This window comes from Syngnathus floridae, chromosome 7 (genome assembly GCF_059516105.1).
Source record: "Syngnathus floridae isolate MCC-2025c chromosome 7, RoL_Sflo_1.0, whole genome shotgun sequence".
NCBI classification, from domain to species: Eukaryota; Metazoa; Chordata; class Actinopteri; order Syngnathiformes; family Syngnathidae; genus Syngnathus; species Syngnathus floridae.
The window spans coordinates 13528998-13547548 of record NC_142419.1 but is presented as its reverse complement, the minus strand read 5'-3'; the positions used below and the strand labels follow the sequence as shown (position 1 = coordinate 13547548).

Genomic DNA, 18551 nt, shown 5'->3' with positions numbered 1-18551 from the left:
CGAGATGAGAGGATGAGGGACGACGAGATGGGCGGTGGTGGGCGGAGCTTAGGGGAATGGTCTTTGATGGCCGACTACACACGAGTGTGTTCTCACATTGCCCGCTTTTGAGCTTTCAATCAAGTTGTTGCTGCTTTATAAAATTTCCCTTTGTAGGCGGGCACTGCAAATTCTTTACAAGATGGAGAAATGTACTTGCAGTATTAATCATTTAGTCTAGAAAAAAAAATGGTACAATAGTCTGGACAGAATTAGTGTCACGTGAAAAAAAATGGTTGCATTTCAGTTAAATTGAATAGAAGAAATAAAGCAAGTAATATCCTTATACCTCCTCTCTTTGCCTGCAACAGGATTTGATTGCAAGCCTGGTTGCTAAGTAACCATTTTTGAATTTACCAAGCTGGCTCCAGTTAGGTTGAATAGAAGCTTAAAGAGGCAAGTTGTTTTTTTCCAACAAATGAGGACCTCGAGTGCACCATTCAAGTACAGTTGCACACTTTTCAACAGCGATTCTTTGCAAGTTCATTTATATTTTCAACTAGTATTTTTCAAAAAACACTCTTGTTGCTTTTACGGTGTGAAAGAGGCCAGCTCATCCATACTATGTCTCTGTCACACACACACAGACACACACACACACAGTTAGGCTGTTGTTGACTATGACTGGGGGTGCCGAGAGGAGAGAGTGGGGCTCAGTGTGTCCAGGAAGAGGCCAGTGTTGCAGTGCAGTGGCGAGAGAGACGTGCCCAGCGTGGTTAAACCATGCTCACTAAGTGGGAGAACGCCTCTGCCCAGGACACAAGATGAAGGCGGGGAGGAAGACAGGCCACAGTCTCTCTACTGACGTTCCTGCACTCCTCACCCTGCTCGGCCTCCTCCTTCTACTCTTCACAGGTGTGTCCTAACTTTTTACTTTTTAAAATGTTGACATGTATGAGCTCCTGGATTGTTGCTGATTGTGTAGTGTGATGTTTCTCTCCCCGTGGTGATTGCACAACAGTTTATTTGATAGCACTCTTAATTATAAACAGTTAAGGGCCCCGCAGAGGTGATTTAGGCATTTTATGACCTCCGCCAAGTGCAAAAGAGGTTGTGATGACTGTTCATTGGTTTGTTTACAAGCAGTATCAATGTTGTAACTGACTTCTCCTTAATCAGTTCCAACCTTTTAAATCCTATGATGCACACGAAGGTGGGCGAGATGCGAGGTACACCCTGGAATGGTCGCCAGACAATTGCAAGGCACTAACCCATTTAAAGTTAGGGAGAATATGTGTAAAGGTGCAGTACAGGTGTATACTTTTGTGGGTTTGTGCTCAGTGGAGCCATTATGGGCTACAGAATCCAATACAATTTCCAAATTGATTTTTGTTAGTGAACCAGGAAGTAGCCTGCTAAGCTAAATTTATTCATGTATTTATTTATTCATTTATTTAATTAATTAATTAATTTTAAATTTTATTTTTACTGGAGGAACTAGGAAGTTATCTGCCAACATAGTGATACATAGAGAAACACATTTGACAATGTTTTTTTTTTCTCTCACTGTTTTAAATAGTTAACCTCTGTGTGCTACTAATTGGCATTTTTACTTTGCGACTGTGATTCTGTTCAAATGTTGTTGAGCGCAGCAGAAAAGTTCAGACCAGCGAGCTGGACCTATCGTGCTAAGAGCTCTTGTGCCTATCTCCAACTTCACCGCTGACAAAGACTTTCTCTCTGGCTCCCAGTTTCTCGCTCACTCTTTTCAAGGGAGCTCCAACAATCGTGCCCTTTGTCTTATCGCCTAGACAACCCCTGTCCGCCGGCCAAAGAGGTTGCCATGACGAAGAGGCGATGCCCTGCTAACTGCCTGGCTGCACAGAATTAGTCAACAGTGCAGAATATTTCTCTCACTTTTTATTCTCTCTCTCTTTCCCTGTTTTCTTGCTCACATCACAGTGGGACTCCCCCCAAGACAGCCGGCCAAGAGCCAATGTTTGGACTTGTGTCCACTTAGGGAGAAGCTGTCTCCACAGGGAACATATGTGCTATGCTGTTTTGCTTACCAAGACAAAGCTTCCCTATAAAGATCTCATGGAAGGATGAGGGAAATCAAAATTTGTATTTTACATGTTGGGGAAGATGTCCTGCAGCTTCTGTGAAGCGGATTACCGATCAAGATGTGAAAAGCATGAGCACAGTGTGGGCACATTTTTTTGTTTTGTTTGTGTGCAGAGCACACAGTGAGCAAACTAATGGCTGCATTAAGGCGCCTATGCAAAGAATTTGGACTCATTAAATTGCCATCAAAGGGAGGACTAAAAACAAGAAGCTAAAATCGTGGCAACTCAGTGAAAGCAAGAAAAATATTTAACTCAATCTATTGCATTTTACTTTTTGTTTTGTAGTGTTTTATGCACATTTCAAGCATGGACAAAATAATGTAAGATAAGATGAAAAGACTTAACTATTCTTGATTGGCTCACTTCCTGGTTCAAGAAGCCCAACAGGACCATACCAATTTTCATTTTTGGAAGTGGGACAATTTAACCATTAAGAAAAACTAGCTTAGCCAGCAGGAGTATTAAAAAAAAGAGAGCTTAGCGAGCAGGCTATTTTCTGATTCATGAAGGAATTTTAAAAAGTGAGGAAGAAGAATAGGACTGTACCATTTGCCAAATAAATTTAGTCAGTAAATGGATCAAAAATTGCATTAAAGTGGGGCTCCAGTCTCTAAAGATTCAACAGTGGTGCAAAAGAAGCCTCTAAATAAGCAGGCCCATCATGATGAAAAATGCACCGTATCATCTGCCTTTAACAATGAAGACACTTTGACACTTCGGAGCAAAAAGAAGCCTGAACGTAAATAATGGAAGTCCAGGAGAACTAATTTGGCCTGGATTTCATTAGCGGTGCCAGTTTCATGCTGACTCGCTGTCACATGATTGTGACTTACTGCGACGTTTCAGAAGAAATGAACCACTTTAACATTGTTAGTGGGATCTTTTTTTTTTCTTTTCAGTCTGCAAATCTAACTACTGCTGTTAGTGGGTGACTTATTACAAGGGAGTGTCCTCCATGCTTTGTTTGACTCAAGTCACTTGAGACTTGACTTGACTTGCAATATATATTAGATCTTGAAACTCTTTTAAAACCTGAAAGTTAAAACTTCAGACGTACCCCAAGAGAGTTACTCGTTTTAACTCTTCATCCAACCTCTCTATTGGCCCCAGGTGAGGTGTCGGGGGTGAATGTGACGAGCCAAACCCAAGTGGTGAGGGGCATCGTGGGCAAAGAAGCTCTGCTGTCCGTCAGCTACTCCAGCCTCAGCGCGGACAAGCCGGTAATCAAGTGGCAGGTGAAGAGGGACAAAGTGAAGCCCGTCACCGTGGTGCAGTCCATCGGTATCGACATCATCGGGAATCTTCGGCCGGAGTACCGGAACCGCATCCTGGTGTTCGAGAACGGCTCGCTGCTGCTTCACAACCTGCAGCTGTCGGACGAAGGATTGTACGAGGTGGAGATCTCCATCACGGATGACACCTTCACGGGGGAGCACTATATTGAGCTGACTGTGGATGGTGAGTCTCTTATCCATTTAGATGGACATGTTGAACTGTGCCAGGAACTGTCAGATGCTCATGGTATTGTGAGCAGGCATGTTGTCCAGCCTTGAGCTCTTCTGCTACAAATCTCACCTTTTTTTGAATCGGCTGCAGTTTATAATCACTACAAAATACACTGATAGAGATAAATAATCCCGGATGCATAAATACGATTAAAAATCAAGTTATTTTGATAGTCTCTCGATTATTTTTGCCGATGAATCAGTGAAGCAGATTGTTTCTATCCCTTTATCCAAAAACAAGAACTCGAATGAACAGAAAATGCACAATCACAAGTTGATAATCAGTTACCGGTCCATATTATCTGTTAGAAATCCGGCAAAAATGTTTTACATTGTTTCCAAAGTAAAAGATGATGTTTGAAACATTTTTGTTTTGTGGCTGTTTGTACAAGGTCCAATATTAATCACTAAAGAGCAGATAGAAAATGTATAGCTGGACTATAAAGTACAAGAAGTTCAATTCAATTGGAATTTCTCAAAACATGTCTTTCTGTATATATGAGCTTCCTATCTCAAGCGCATCTATACTGTCGTCCTCAGTTCCAGTTTCCAAGCCCTACATCCAGATGGTGGCGTCATCTGTCCTCGAGTACAGCGAGCACTTCAACTTGCACTGCTCCCACGACAATGGCACCAAGCCCGTGTACGCTTGGCTGAAGGCAGGCAAGGTGCAGGCCAACGACTCCCGCCTGCTGCTCTCGCACGACCAAAAGGTGTTGACCATCGCCCGTGTCCTCATGTCGGATGACGACATCTACACCTGCCTGGTGGAGAACGCCGTCAGCAGCATGAAGAGCACGCCCGTCAAGCTCACGGTCTACAGTAGGTGGCATCATACATCACCGGGGTTCCAGTATGTATTCAGATGTCGTTTTCATTTGCATGCCAAAGCAATTATTCCATCTCAGTGAGCCGCACAGAGGCATGCCTGCCTTTCAAACAATGTTGGCATGAAAAAGGCATGAATGGACTATTATTTGGGGGGGCGGGGGGGGGGGGGGGAACTGTAAGCAGTGTGAGAATAAACAAATACATAAATAAATAATATGCATAGTATGTATATATGTGTTTATATGTATAAGGATATTTATATTAATTTTTTATATTTCTTTTTTTGTCTTCATCTCAACTGTCTGCATCTGGTTCAGGACGGAGCTCGCTGTACATCATCCTGTCCACCGGAGGCATTTTCCTTCTCATCACCCTGGTGACCGTGTGTGCCTGCTGGAAGCCATCCAAGTGAGAACTTGTCTTTTTTTTGTGTCCCGTCTAATTGATCTCTCTTTGGTCTGGCTGTCGCATAAACATGCAAGTTGTTTTTTGTTTTGTTTTTTTGTAGAAAGAAGCATAGACCCGTCCCGCAGAGAGCCCCCATCTACATGGAACAGGGAGAAAATGGCCATGATAGTAAGCAAAGATTTGTTTTTGCACAATGGTTTATTATTTTTGGCAATGGCAATACAAATATTTGAAGTACCATTTTATGTTCTGGATTATATTTAGCAATGATTTTTTTCATCTTAGTTTATTTAGGTTATTTCATTTTTTGAGATATTTTCATTTTTTGTTTTTAAATTTTGAATGCTCACGCAATACTGATTTTATCATTCGCCCTAATTTATAGCCATGACGTTTCAGAAAAAAATGGATATAATGCATTTCCATAACCTTTTATAATTTTAGATATTTTACAATTATTTTGTGTTGCACAATTATTGTATTGCTGTTTTTTTTTTGTCTCTATTGCAGTCGACGTCGTCCCCAAACCAACCACCCTCGGTCGAAGGAGTCCCATGCCTCTTTATGTACTCAATGAAGATGTAAGTGAAATCTCATTTACATGAATATAAAACAATAAATGTTGTAAAACACTGACAAGATAAACTCTTCACTCTCATCTTCCAGGAAACTCTTGAGCGTTTGGAAGAAAGTGCTTGCAATGCCTACAGCCAATCAGAATTGAATTTCCCCGCAAGCTACGTCCCGGTCCTCCCCACCCATGGCCACAGAACTGAGCCACCCATCTGGACCACCCCGCGCAGGTACTCGCGTAGCCCGTCCCCGCTGGCACAGCTTCTCCCGCAAGCCTCGACGGGACCTCCACTAACTCCCGCACGCTCGCCAGCCCACTCGCCCTGTTCGTCCCCGCGCAGTTTTAGCCCCATCCGAAAAGTTCGGCCCCCTGTCGGAATCCCAAACATTCGTCTTCCCGTGGAGGCGGAGAGTCCCGCGCCCAGCGAGGAGACGCAGCAGGGTTCGCCCCAGCAGTGACGTCACGCCTTGCGTTTACTTGCCAGCAATTCCTTCTGTGGCCATCAGCAATACTTGTGTAGCCTTTTGATGACATCCCGTAATATAAAAGTATTTTCATAGGTTACAAGTACCGAACTATGCAGAGCGCCCTTTTTTAATGTTTTACTCATTTCACTGGGAATATCTGATGAGTAGCTTGGGTATCTACACTTTTTTTTTTATCATTTAAATCTCGGATTAAATTAGAAATCTACAATATTTTGTACTTTGAGTTATTTTTTTAAATATATATCCATATTTGTTTACATTAATACCATCCTATGCCTAATACAGTCTTTTTTTTTTTTTTTTTTTTTTTTTTTTTAAAGCTGTTATGGCCTTTTAGTCCATAAGATGTCCCCATCACATTACATTCTCTCAACTCCCAGGCAGTGGACTTCATTTATCATGTCCATTTTCTTATTTAACTGCTGGGTTTTGGACTCAAAGTATATAGTAGTTCCTAAAATAAACATAGAATTAGGTGAATTAAAATGGCCGCCTAATTAACATGAAGAGGCTTTAATTCAATTATGGCGATTTGCGGTGATTAAAGGGCACTGTGCAATCATGCAACCTCCAATCAATTGGCTCTCAATGTGACCATTCATGATTTCCTTCTATTTGAAGACCTGTTGTGTGTGTTTTGCGTATGATATAATTATTTGTTGAGAAGGCCAGAATTAGAAACAGCTCTTATAGTATGACGCTGTTTGTTTCTTGTGATATTAAAAAAAAATCGACCAAGATAAATCATTTCAAAACTAAAGCCCTAAGAAAATACATTCGATTTTTTTTTTTTTGGTCATCTTCTCAAGACGGGAAATAAAAATAACTCAAATGTGATTGCACAAGTGTCCACAACCTCATAAATGGGGATGCGGCTGTGTTTAGAGTAAACAAATGATATTCATGTTAAACTGGGGGCTATCACAAACCTGTCACCATTTTAAGTGCCTTTGATTAATAAGAAATAAAGTTCAGATCTTCTAGTAAGCTTTTCCTCACGTTATTGCATGATTTTAAGCAGACCAGTATATCATCCGGGGAGCCTGATGTAAAAAGATTCAAGAGTGGATGCTGTTATCGGAAATGTATCTCACCAGTTTTGTCGAATCATCGCAAGGAGAGCACAAAAACACACCAAAAACAGAAGCGTCCTATTATCAGGATAATTTCCCTTCCCCTCAGATGTCCATCCAGCTGCACAGCGAGGCCTTTTGTCATTGAAATCGCTATCATGTCATTGGCACCTTTTATCCTGAAATCTGTCTTTCAGGTGTCTAAAGGTGTGATGTATCCTTTGGATTACGCAACAATATCTGTTTGTTTTGATGAGGACTCCCTTCTCTACGAATAAAAGCTTCTGGATACACATTAAGTCAAGCCAAGTAGAAATGTGGACATATCGTATAAAAAATATTCACAGAAGATAGGGACTAGATTAGTCAATACGTTAAAAATGCTAGCTAGCTAGCCATAACTTAGCGGCTAACGTGGAACGGAAAATATGAAAAGGTCAACTGTAATCACTTTTTAGACAAAAACACGATGTACTTTTCACATTTATTGCAGCATCTCTTCCATTGCGTAGCACCTGTATTGAGATATAGGGAGTGGGATTTAGCGATGCTAATTAGCCTCGAGGGACATGGATACCGCATGACGCTCTCCATCTCTAATTAATGACCTCCTACACGCTGGTTGGTGGAGCGTTTTCACTCAAGCCCTGTTGATGTGGAATTCCCCAGACGAGGGGAGGGGGTGACAGTATTGTCGGAAAACTCTTATCTGGCTTTTGTCTGTGACTGTAGGTCAAGATTTTAATAATTGGCAGTGGGCAGGTGGAGACCGGTTGGTAAAATGGCGGGTAAAATGACTCATATCTAAACTAGCATACATATGTGGAAAATACATGTGCTTAATTGATTTTATTTTTGACAATATAATTTTAATGTATGTATAAAAGATCCACTGAAAATTTCATGAATGTTTGTCAGTGTTTTGAAGATTTTTTTGGGGAAGGTAGTAAAAAACATTTCAAATCTTTTTGTGGGTGTGTAGGAGAAATCAAGGGGGCGGGTTTATACATAACATATATATGTATTATGTTTTTAATTGTGCCATCCATACGAAACTTCAAATAAAACCCACAATCAAGGATTTTCATCACTACTTCTACACTCCACCGATTATCAGGCCATGCCATCCCCTTGTGATCACCCGACTACAAATTAGCACCAAAAATAAACCAGAAAAAAATCTCTTCAAGTGCCTGCGTGGCCTCAACTCATCTGACCAAACCATCTGGTGTGCCTCCTCTCAAGAAGCAAGTCCGCGCATGAGTGGACAAGGGCACGAGAAGGCAAGCACAGAAGAATCATCATGCGCCTATTTGTGATGTGTGTTAATAAAAAAAAGGTCACGAGAGTCAGCAGTAGGGAGGATAACCCCCAAAACAACCCCGTTGGTTGCTCCCTTTTTGACCCATAATTGGGTTATTCTTGACCCAGAGTGTATTAATGGTTTATCTCATGGATCCGTATTTCATTCACCTATTGGCCATTTTAATCAAAACTGTGTTTATGCCCTCCGTATTTACGTGTATCGTTCCCCTCAGCATGTACAAGAGGCCTCTGACCACAGTGTAGGGTCACAGGGGGTTGTCTTATTTCTCACCATAGTAACGGTCCCCCGGCAACCAGCCAGGAGAGCCGGTTATATTGATGGTACACCAAAGCCCTCTGGCTCCCTCACATCTCCATCGCTCAGCTCATCGCCTCGCCTCCGCCGGCTCCGGTTTTTGAACACTCAGGCGAAAGTAAGCCGGCTGCAGCGTCGTCACCCCGGGGACGTTACCGTCGCGCTCCTCTGGGGAAGCCGCCCATCTTGTGTTGTGAGTATTGTTGGCACCTCTCGCTAATTTGACCCGTTTGTGATTTGCGTTTCATCGACTTGTATTCGTAATTAAATATGCTTACTTGTTATCTCTTGCTCATTTTTTATTTATGCCTTTCATTTTTCCTATTTTGTTTGTGTGATAGGATACGTTCCCGTGGTCCCCTCCTCAACTTTGCCCATCAGTGCCAGTCCGGGTCAGCATCGCTACGGGCGTGTAAGAGGAGAGGGAGGTCAAACATGGGCTCCAGCTCCTCCTCCTATGCCCCCAAAGCCATTTATCTGGACGTGGATGGGAAAGTACAAAAAGTGAGTATGCAAAAAAAACGTTTATTAAATTGCCATTTTTTGGGTGGTATGAGTATAGACTCTTTCGAGTTGTCTGCAATTAATTACAAATTAATTATTTTTATCATATGTGGTACATGTTTTGCTTTTAAAGTTGACTCAGTCTAACTTTCATGTAAACGTTAAATTTATGAGAATCTATTCAACGGGAAGTTTTTCCTGATCCTAATATATAAGTAGAGTATTCATGTTCCATTGTTTTAGTTTTTGAGTAGCTTACTATAATATCAAATACACTTTTGAGGAATCCAACCACTGCCTTGTTTTTGATATACAATTGTGCCAACTAAGTTACTGTATTTTAATGTTGGTCGTTATGCTGGTATTTGTTTTTTTCGGGGTGGAACTTAATGTAAAACGTTCAAGAACTGTCAAAATAGTGCAAAATGTACATTATTGTAAAACAACAATTAAAAATAATGAAGTTGAATATGCTTTCACGTCGCAAAACAAAGGCGCTTTATCAAACGAATGATGCTAATTCAATTTAAAGCACCTTCTTCCAAGTATTCTCAGTTGACTCACCCCGCCTGAGTCAGATCTAAAATTAACCTGCCACAGAGCGCACTTTGCCTTCCGGGTGTTTCTGACAGAGATAACTCAAACACCTTGCGGCCATAAATTCTGATGACTGTGATTCGATTCGCAAATTAGCCACATAAAAATTCTTGCTCACATAATTCTTTGCAATGCCGATAAAAAATGCCATCATTTTGTTATTATAACCACCCCGCCATCTTACAAACACTGCTACACCAGAAACTAAAAAATGGCTGTCTGCATTTAGACATCATTATGCATCATTGCAAGAGCACATTGGCAAAGAGCTTAAATGCAACACTTGCCGGTCCGCTGAGTGTTTCAAGTAGAGAGCTGCTGATGACACATGTCTGCTCAAGGGCCCGTACCCCCGATTCAGTTTGTCTGCTCCACCTGCTCCTTTTCAAGGTCACTGCAAGATCATCATCACTTGTGGTCTTTCTTCTACATGCATAGCCATTTTTGTTAATATTCGTGATATTGTTATGCTTTGAGCTGCAGAGCGATATATGATCACCGCACCACCCTGTGCAGCAACACCGAGGCCCCGTATCAAACAAAATAACATCAGAGCGCAATGTATTTTTTTAAGTTTGCTGTGGTTTGTTCTTTTTGTTATTTTTGCTTTGCATTAAATGTCAGGCAAAATCCAATTAAGTGTGTGTTCTTCCTAGGTGGTGTTTAGTAGGCACTGCAGTCCATGTGACATTAGGGAGCTTTTGTGTACCTCTTCTAACATCCCCAGGTTGGTACCACCTGCTTTGTTGATTTACATTTTTTTTCCAGTGACAATTATGATTTCAGTGTAATCTTTTTTTCTGACTAAATTTTCAGTAAATTAGTTTTCTACAAATACCGTAGGTGCTATGACAGGCTATGTAGTCCATCACATGACTAATTTATGCTAACAATTTGGAAGTTAATTTCCTCTTAGATTTTTATTTTTGTATTTAAAAGGAATATATATATATATATATATATATTCACTTGCACTTTAAACTCCATACCACAAGGGGGCAGTGCGTGACTAATAATACTAATGCATGAGTGATTGGACAATATTCTAATAATTGGTAATTGTACCTGCCATGTGCTTCCTGAAGGAACACTGCAATCATGATTGTGGATGCAGAAGGCGCCTTGGTTTCGATAGATCCCACCATGCCGACCAACTCACCCAAGTATGCACAAAATGATATTGCCACACTTTAAAGTGATGACATAAAAAGTCCATGCATCCCCTTGCACAGCCTTGGATGTATTTTATTTTGGATTCGTCCACTTACCTGTAACACATCGTCTATGGAGATTAAATGCAAATTGCTACTTATAACTATCTGCTTTGTGTACAGCTCATTGTATAAAGTTGTCCCCCTGACTACTGGTCAACTCGGGGGTAAGTAAGCAACATTGTGCGTCAACAACAACCTGCAAGGTGACGACTGTGACGTCATTGTGTGTACAGAGAAGGAGGACATGTTTCAGAATGTGCTGTCCCAGGTGGCAGAGCAATTCAGCAGGTAACACTTCTGTTGTTTATTAGTCTCTGGCTGTACCTCAAGTAAATAAATGACAAGCGCTGCCTTTAAAGTTGTTTGCGCAATCCCGTTGAAGATTAGCTCAGTCACACGACAAAACAAAGTATTGTGCGTGTTTTTCCCCTGTGCCGTTTATTTATGCAATATGGTTTCCTCGCAGAGCATTTCGCATCAATGAGCTGAAGACGGAGGTCACCAATAGGCTTGCTATGCTGGAGAAGAGAGTGGAACGTAAGTGGTGGATTTGAAGAAATCCAAATCTTGTCAACATTATGAACACTGTGCTCCTTCTTCAGTGGAGGGCTTGAAGGTGGTGGAGATTGAGAAGTGTAAAAATGATCTGAGGAAGCTTCGGGATGAGATGACATCGAGGAGTGGCGGCAGGTTTGACATGATTTTTGCAAAAGACAATTCCAAATTGTATATTTGAAATAACTTACTGTATATGTTTTCTTTATTTCCTCAGGATAAACTGCCCGTGTAAATACAATTTCGACGACGGGAAGAAGGTCACTCCGAGACGAGATGTTCCCAATTATCCAAAGGTGTGTTTGCTGGGGACATTATAGAAGTATTACCGCTGCTTCTTATACATTTTGTTCTCCACAGTATACACTGTCTCAGGAGACTGTCGAGGCACTGAAGAAGCCAACGTTTGACGTCTGGCACTGGGAGCACAACGAGGTATATGCAAATCCACTTTAATTTAGTCATTAATTAATTTATTATTATATCTGTATGTATTCCTTTATGGTTTCAGATGCTTAGCTGTTTGGAGTATATGTACCATGACTTGGGTCTAGTGAAAGAATTCAACATGAACCCAATCACACTCAAACGCTGGCTGGTAAACAAAATATATGAAGAAAAAAAATGCCTTAAAATATCGTAAATATAATATAATTTAATTTTTGCAGTTGGCCATCCAGGAGAACTACCGCAACAACCCCTTCCACAACTTCCGTCACTGCTTCTGCGTGAGTCAGATGATGTACGGCATGATCCACCTCTGCAACCTGCAGGTGAGGCTTCCCATTTTTTCAGGACTTCTTTGGGCCTTTCCCGATTATTTAAAGTCTCACTTGGTTTTTGTGCAGGAGAAGCTGACTCTCACTGATATGGGCATTCTAATGACAGCCGCGGTGTGTCACGACCTGGACCACCCTGGATACAACAACACGTAAGATCTGTTATTCACCACAAGGATGTTCCGTGAGGAAAAAACAACACCAATATTGTCAGTGTGTTGGAATTATTTTTTTTTTAGCATTTTCATAGCATCCTCCCATGTCGCACACCTATCAGGTATCAAATCAACGCTCGTACGGAGCTGGCGGTGCGCTACAACGACATCTCACCACTGGAGAATCATCACTGCGCGGTGGCTTTCCAAATTCTTTCCCTTCCCGAGTGCAACATCTTCGCAAATGTGGATCCCGAAGCGTTTAAACAGATTCGACAGGTGAGCGGACTTAGTGGTGTGCTCACCAATGCCAACTATGCAGTTTTCAAGCTGACTTCTGCTGACTTTGCTTTTTTTGTCTACAGGCTATAATCACCCTCATCCTGGCCACTGACATGGCCAGACATGGCGAGATACTGGACTCATTCAAGCAGAAAGTGGACAACTTTGACTTTACCAATGAGGAGCATGTGACATGTGTACGTACATTCATTTTTGGGCTACATTTTTTGCCACACACTGCAATTATGCAAATATCATTTATTTGTCATCATTTAATCTTCTCTCCAAATAATTGTGACTGTAAAAAAATCTGGCTGATAATGACAAAAATAACCAGATGGTTTGCCTTTACATTCAGTGGACATTGAGGCCTGCCATCTAGTGGTGACTGGTGTTAGTACAACAAAAATGCCCTTTGTTGTATTTTCAGCTCAAGATGGTATTGATCAAATGCTGTGACATCTCCAATGAAGTGCGACCGACCGAGGTGGCCGAACCGTGGGTGGACTGTCTTTTGGAGGAGTACTTCATGCAGGTGAGAATTTACCCAACTATTTTTTTAAATCTCAAAAAAATATTCAAAAGTCTTCAAGATTCAACTGTACATAGGGAGTCATTGCACAAGGCCAAACACACAAAAGTGATTCTGATGTGATCAACATCTGCGTCTCCCAGAGTGACCGGGAGAAGTCGGAGGGTCTCCCGGTGGCCCCCTTCATGGACAGAGACAAAGTCACCAAGCCCACCGCTCAAATCGGCTTCATCAAGTTTGTGCTCATCCCAATGTTTGAAACAGTCATGAAGGTCGGCTCGCCTGCGCTTTGCCACTAGTGTGAATACTTTGACAAGTCGCTAACTGGTGTTTTGTCAAACAGCTTTTCCCTCAAATTGAGGAGATCATGGTTCAACCCCTGAGGGACTCCCGAGACCACTACGAGGAGCTGAAACAAATTGACGATGCCATGACAGAGGTAAAACCTATTTTATCTATCGTGTATGTGGTTGAGTCGGTGTCTCAAATATGAGCCGTTTTGAACAAAACCATGAACATCATCATCATCAGATGCAGACACCTCTAAATTTCATGTCAAATTTTAATATGGACATTTGCACAAAAGTGATTTGATTGGGTAACATCTATTCCAATGGCTTTCAAAGTGTGGGCAACTTGAAAGAAATGAAACAACGGGAGAGAATTAGTCATTTTTAAAACACCACTTAGCTTAATGCTAACACAGTGCAAATTGTCATAGATAAGCTAGTGAATAGCATTAACATTGCCGTATGTAACTTTTGTACCCCTTACGATGGAAGTTTGCCTGGAAGACTGACATACTTTAAATCAGGCACCTTGTTAGGCTACTATATGGTCCTTGTGAGAGTTCATTCCTGGTAGTTATTGTTTTCTTTTCACTGATTTGGTAATGAGAATATCAGACGGAAATATCTCAGCCTGTACAATTGCTGACATTCCCTTTTCAAGTTCAGTGTTGTATTTTATGTATTTTACATCAGGCACCATGTTGGAAAGCTAAGGGGTCCTCATAAAGACACAAACTCATTGTACCGTCTCCTCTACCTTGGATGAAAATGGCGTCCGAGCTTTAAGCAAGAGATATTTGAACGCAAATTTCCCACACTTTGAAACCTCAAATCAACAGTTCCAATTTTACGCATTCAAAACATTTCATGTCGACGGCACCAACTCTCCTAAAGTCTCGTCCGTATGAGGTGCACACGGTCACACATGCATGCATGCGCACCGCCCCCATCCAAAGCCACTTGCTAACATAAAGGTATGTCTTTTGTTCAATGAGGCGCAGAAGAAAAAAACTGAAAATATGTCATTAGGCGGGAAGAAGAAGTAAGCTCTGCAGTGAGTGAGTGCAGTGGTATCTGTGTAAGTAAGAAGTGACGCCTTGGTTGTGTGCTAGTGTTTAGTGTCATGAGTGTGTGACTGTCTCTGCCTCTATCGACCGCTCTCGGTACTGCGGGAACATGCAAACACTTTCATCACATTAAATTGCAATCGTAATTCAGGTTACCCCAAAAATAGAAGCCATGAGTAAGAAAAAGGGCTTGAAAGGAAATTCACTACAAACTGTAGCAGTGATGAAATTGTCATGGATCCTTTTTTCCCCACTCTCAATCTCCTTGTTGAACTTTTTCCACCATTTCTGCTAATAAGCCAAAGTGAGCGATTTACAAAATCACGGTAGAAGGGTTGAAAATCAAATAGAACAAAGATTAAAAATTGTTGCTATTGGTTGACACTGTCAGAATGGTATTTTTTTTGGCATTTCACAGAAGCATATTGTAAATAAGATGGGAAATTATTTACAATGTACTACAAGGTGAACACACATTTCAACTAGTATCAGTATTCTAGAATACAAAATGTTATAGATATCATGCAATGATTAAAAACTTCCAATCGGATACACGTAATGGACTTCCCTGTCTTGGATGTGCGAGATCAGGTGTCAGCCGGCCCCGACTCTCAGCATCACACCAAAATTGCAATCAGGTAAGAATAAAGAATAAAATATGTTTTATGCTAATAATGAGCTGGCTAACAAGTTCAATTAGAGCTAATAAATGCATAAGGACAAGCGCGATAGAAAATGGAGGCATACAAATTATTACTTTTATTACCATTTTTAGGAGGATTTTAGAAACACCTTTCACTGGGTAGTTTGAAAATAATTGTAATTTTTTTTTAATTAATGCCTTTCTGACAGTGTCAATGATTTTTTTTTTATGCCACCACTTGATTGGATGTCATTCAATGACATTAATTTTTCACGCATGAAAGTTCTGCTTGCAGGTTTTAGGTGATATTGAATACATTCTAATTTTTTTAACACTAATTTGGAGTGTCCTTCCTTGGCAGGGGTCCTCTTTTGTGTTCAAATTCAGCAAAGACTTTAAGAAGAGCGAGTCTGGTTGAAGACGTTGCGTTTCTGCGTTCTGGCCATCAACAAACGTCGCGGCGGGAGAGAACAAAGAGACGACACAGCAACATACTCAACTAAAGTTAGGCACAGAGGGAGCATCCAATCTTGAACTTTGACTTAGACTTTTTTGCACTGCGTGTAACAGAGAGGCACCCCCGTGTGACCTTTGTCTGTTTCTTTGTGGAGTTAACGTTGGCTAGCTCTGTTTGTTTGTGTTTGTTGACAGCACTCCAAACACTCCGAAGAACAGATTTTCTAAAACCACATAAACAGAAAAACACATTCTGATAATTGCCAAGAACTCATATTTTGGTTGTTTTCATTGTTCCACTCATTCTACATTTCTCCACTGATTTAAACCATTGCCCTAATTTAAAATGTTATGTTTGTACAAGGTCATCGTGGGAAGTCCCATTCGTCAAATTCCAAAATTTTCCAAATTTAATCCCCAAATGAACACGTCATGTTATTCCCTCTTTCTTCCACATTTTAACCAGTTCAAACCATTCCAACTTATTCTTCAACTCATTTGCAGTAACTTTCATTACTCCCCTTCTCATCTGGATTATCTGTGAAACTATTCCCATTGCCCAAATAAAAATCTAAAATCCCACATTGAGAAATTCCATATCATTCCCTCCTTTCTTAACAAATTCAAACAGTCCCAAAATATTCTACACATCTCTGGAACTATTTGCATTACCAAAAATTCCCCAATGTTTTAGATTTAAAAAAAATAATCGCAAATTAACACATATTCCCAATCCAGTTTCATCATTTCAGCATTCACATTCAATAAATTGCCTTTTCCATTCACAATGAATAAGTAATTTGTATAAAAACACTTGTGTTTAAAAATACAAAAAAATTGCATGATAAAAAATAAGTACGAGCAACCGAGTGTGCCATTTTAATAACCTAAAACATATTAGGCTTGATTACCAAGGACCCCCAATTTTTTCGAAATGGGTATTGGGTTCACCCAAAACTTTTTAGTCCACATTGTGCAATTTGCATTTCAAAGGACGTTTTTAAAATAAATAATAACAGCACAAATGATTTTAACAACTCCAAATTTGTTTCAAGGTCATTCATAGATAACTCATCATAAAAACATTCAGTCGGTAACAAAAATATATTCCCTAGCATTAGCAATGAGTGCGTTGATGTGATATTGTCCCCCCCCCCCCACCCCTCCCACACTTGTTTCGTTATTGCTGAGGTCAAAGTACAGAAGCCATAACAGATACCAACATAACAAGGGTATTCAAATATATGTGTTTGCATTACTGTACTTCTAATTGTACAGAAATAAACAGTATACCGTAATGTCCGGAAGTATTTGGACAATGACAGCATTTTTATGATGTTTATTTTATACACCACAATGGATTTAAAATAAAATAAAAAAAATCAACGTGTATGTGCTAAGCTAATTTTTACCTCCTCCGTGTCATTGAACACAAGACGCTTGAGTTGCTGTAAATGAAAATATCTTGTACTCCAAACTCTACAACTGTGAAATATAAATACCAAGCGTTCTAAATGAAACCCAAACATTGATTTATAAAGGCAAAGTATTTTCCATCCATCCACTATCCGAACACAAAACAAAATCTGTCATTATCAAAATACTTCTCTTCCCTTGTTCTTGAATGTGATTGCAATCAAACATATCTTCAAAGCAATAAAAAGACAAATTTAGTGGCACTTCATAACTGAATACTTCATCACTTGGCTGTTTCAGTTGAGCTGACATGAATTGTTGCAATTCTAACCAAAGTACATTTTATCATCAGATTTCACACACGAGGCCGACTAAATGGAGCTCGTGATATGGCTGCAAGGGTGCCATTTATCATCTCTCTCTCTCTCTCTCTCTCTCTCTCTCTCTCTCTCTCTCTCTCTCTCTCTCTCTCTCTCTCTCTCTCACCTGAGGTGGCATACAAAACACAAAATAATTCACCAAAGAACACTAACTGTATTGTAGAGGCATTTCTGATCAATTTCACTTTGGTATGTAGCTTTATTTGATTGGTCTCACACACACACACTAGTATAATTGTTCCCACTTCTGCAATCTCGCAGATGATCTCAAAGCAATAAAAGAACATCAGCCCTCCAGCACATGATTGCATTTGAGATGAAATAAAATGTGTCTTTTATTTGTGCATGTGCCCTTTTTGTTAGCCGGCTTCAGGAATGTTCTCATTCAATTTAACACACCAAGCATGGCCAGTGGTTGAAACAATGTCATAAATAAAAGAGATGGGGCAACACTTTTATCATTTTGAGTCGTTCTTTGTTTAGCTTGGTTAAAACTATTTTATTTTATATTCTGTTATTCCATGCAAAACCGACGAAATGCGAAATGAACAAACGTCTGCAAGCGAAATGCTATCGTGCTAATCAAAATTAGCTCAGATGTAAACCGTTAACCAGGCTTCCAGGGTGTTGAATCAAAATATTTGCCTTTACAAACATTATACTCAGTTATGATTAGTTTTTTAAAGACAATTTGGGTTTGTTAAAAAAAATTCTCAGTCATTGTCCATTTAACCAACAGCTTTTCAGATGCAGTTACAACTTTTGGCCTGAAAACACATTATTTCCACATGGCTACATTCTTCTTTGTCTCCCGCTGGTATTTGCACTGCACTTTACCAAATTAAAATCCTCACTGGAAGGTTAGACACAGTTTATGCACGTTCAGGGTTTCGAAAAAAGGTCCAGTGTGTGTGCCTCAGTAATCCTGTACAGCCATTTTTATTGGTTAAGTACATAAAATCTGAGACACATGGGATTTGAATGATTACAGAAAATATTTCATGCTATCTTATTTTATTGTCTGTATTTGTTGCTCATTACATTGCTACTTCCAATTTTCGAGATAAATACAGAGT

The 18551-nt window shown here is 40.3% G+C and overlaps 2 protein-coding genes across 3 annotated transcripts; both read left to right on the top strand.

The window, feature by feature from the left end:
- The first annotated feature begins 430 nt into the window (after positions 1 to 430).
- On the top strand, positions 431 to 7283 carry hepacama (hepatic and glial cell adhesion molecule a). Its single transcript, XM_088381870.1, has 7 exons — positions 431 to 894; positions 3216 to 3563; positions 4151 to 4432; positions 4759 to 4849; positions 4950 to 5017; positions 5360 to 5430; positions 5516 to 7283. Exons 1-7 carry the CDS (start codon positions 804 to 806, stop codon positions 5879 to 5881), a joined length of 1317 nt encoding a protein of 438 aa, XP_088237996.1. The 5' UTR covers positions 431 to 803; the 3' UTR covers positions 5882 to 7283.
- A 1708-nt stretch (positions 7284 to 8991) lies between these two features.
- On the top strand, positions 8992 to 17927 carry pde9ac (phosphodiesterase 9ac). Of its 2 annotated transcripts, XM_088381607.1 has the most exons (19): positions 9026 to 9109; positions 10363 to 10433; positions 10792 to 10869; positions 11041 to 11084; positions 11154 to 11208; positions 11387 to 11457; positions 11523 to 11610; positions 11693 to 11771; positions 11836 to 11910; positions 11987 to 12073; positions 12144 to 12248; positions 12324 to 12406; positions 12532 to 12688; positions 12775 to 12888; positions 13122 to 13226; positions 13367 to 13495; positions 13567 to 13662; positions 14509 to 14591; positions 15585 to 15734. In XM_088381607.1, exons 1-18 carry the CDS (start codon positions 9041 to 9043, stop codon positions 14557 to 14559), a joined length of 1557 nt encoding a protein of 518 aa, XP_088237733.1. In that variant the 5' UTR covers positions 9026 to 9040; the 3' UTR covers positions 14560 to 14591; positions 15585 to 15734. The 2 variants fall into 2 exon arrangements, with proteins under 2 accessions (XP_088237732.1, XP_088237733.1); XM_088381606.1 differs by lacking the exon at positions 14509 to 14591 and having other exon boundaries at positions 8992 to 9109; positions 15585 to 17927.
- Positions 17928 to 18551: the final 624 nt, after the last annotated feature.

Coding starts and splice junctions, on each gene's coding strand:
- pde9ac (XM_088381606.1), top strand. CDS start 9,041: ATGGGCTCCAGCTCCTCCTCCTATGCCCCCAAAGCCATTTATCTGGAC. Junction 11,085..11,153: donor GACTACTGGTCAACTCGGGG/GTAAGTAAGCAA, acceptor TTGTGTGTACAG/AGAAGGAGGACATGTTTCAG. Junction 13,496..13,566: donor TGTTTGAAACAGTCATGAAG/GTCGGCTCGCCT, acceptor TTTGTCAAACAG/CTTTTCCCTCAAATTGAGGA.
- hepacama (XM_088381870.1), top strand. CDS start 804: ATGAAGGCGGGGAGGAAGACAGGCCACAGTCTCTCTACTGACGTTCCT. Junction 895..3,215: donor CCTCCTTCTACTCTTCACAG/GTGTGTCCTAAC, acceptor TATTGGCCCCAG/GTGAGGTGTCGGGGGTGAAT. Junction 4,433..4,758: donor CGTCAAGCTCACGGTCTACA/GTAGGTGGCATC, acceptor CATCTGGTTCAG/GACGGAGCTCGCTGTACATC.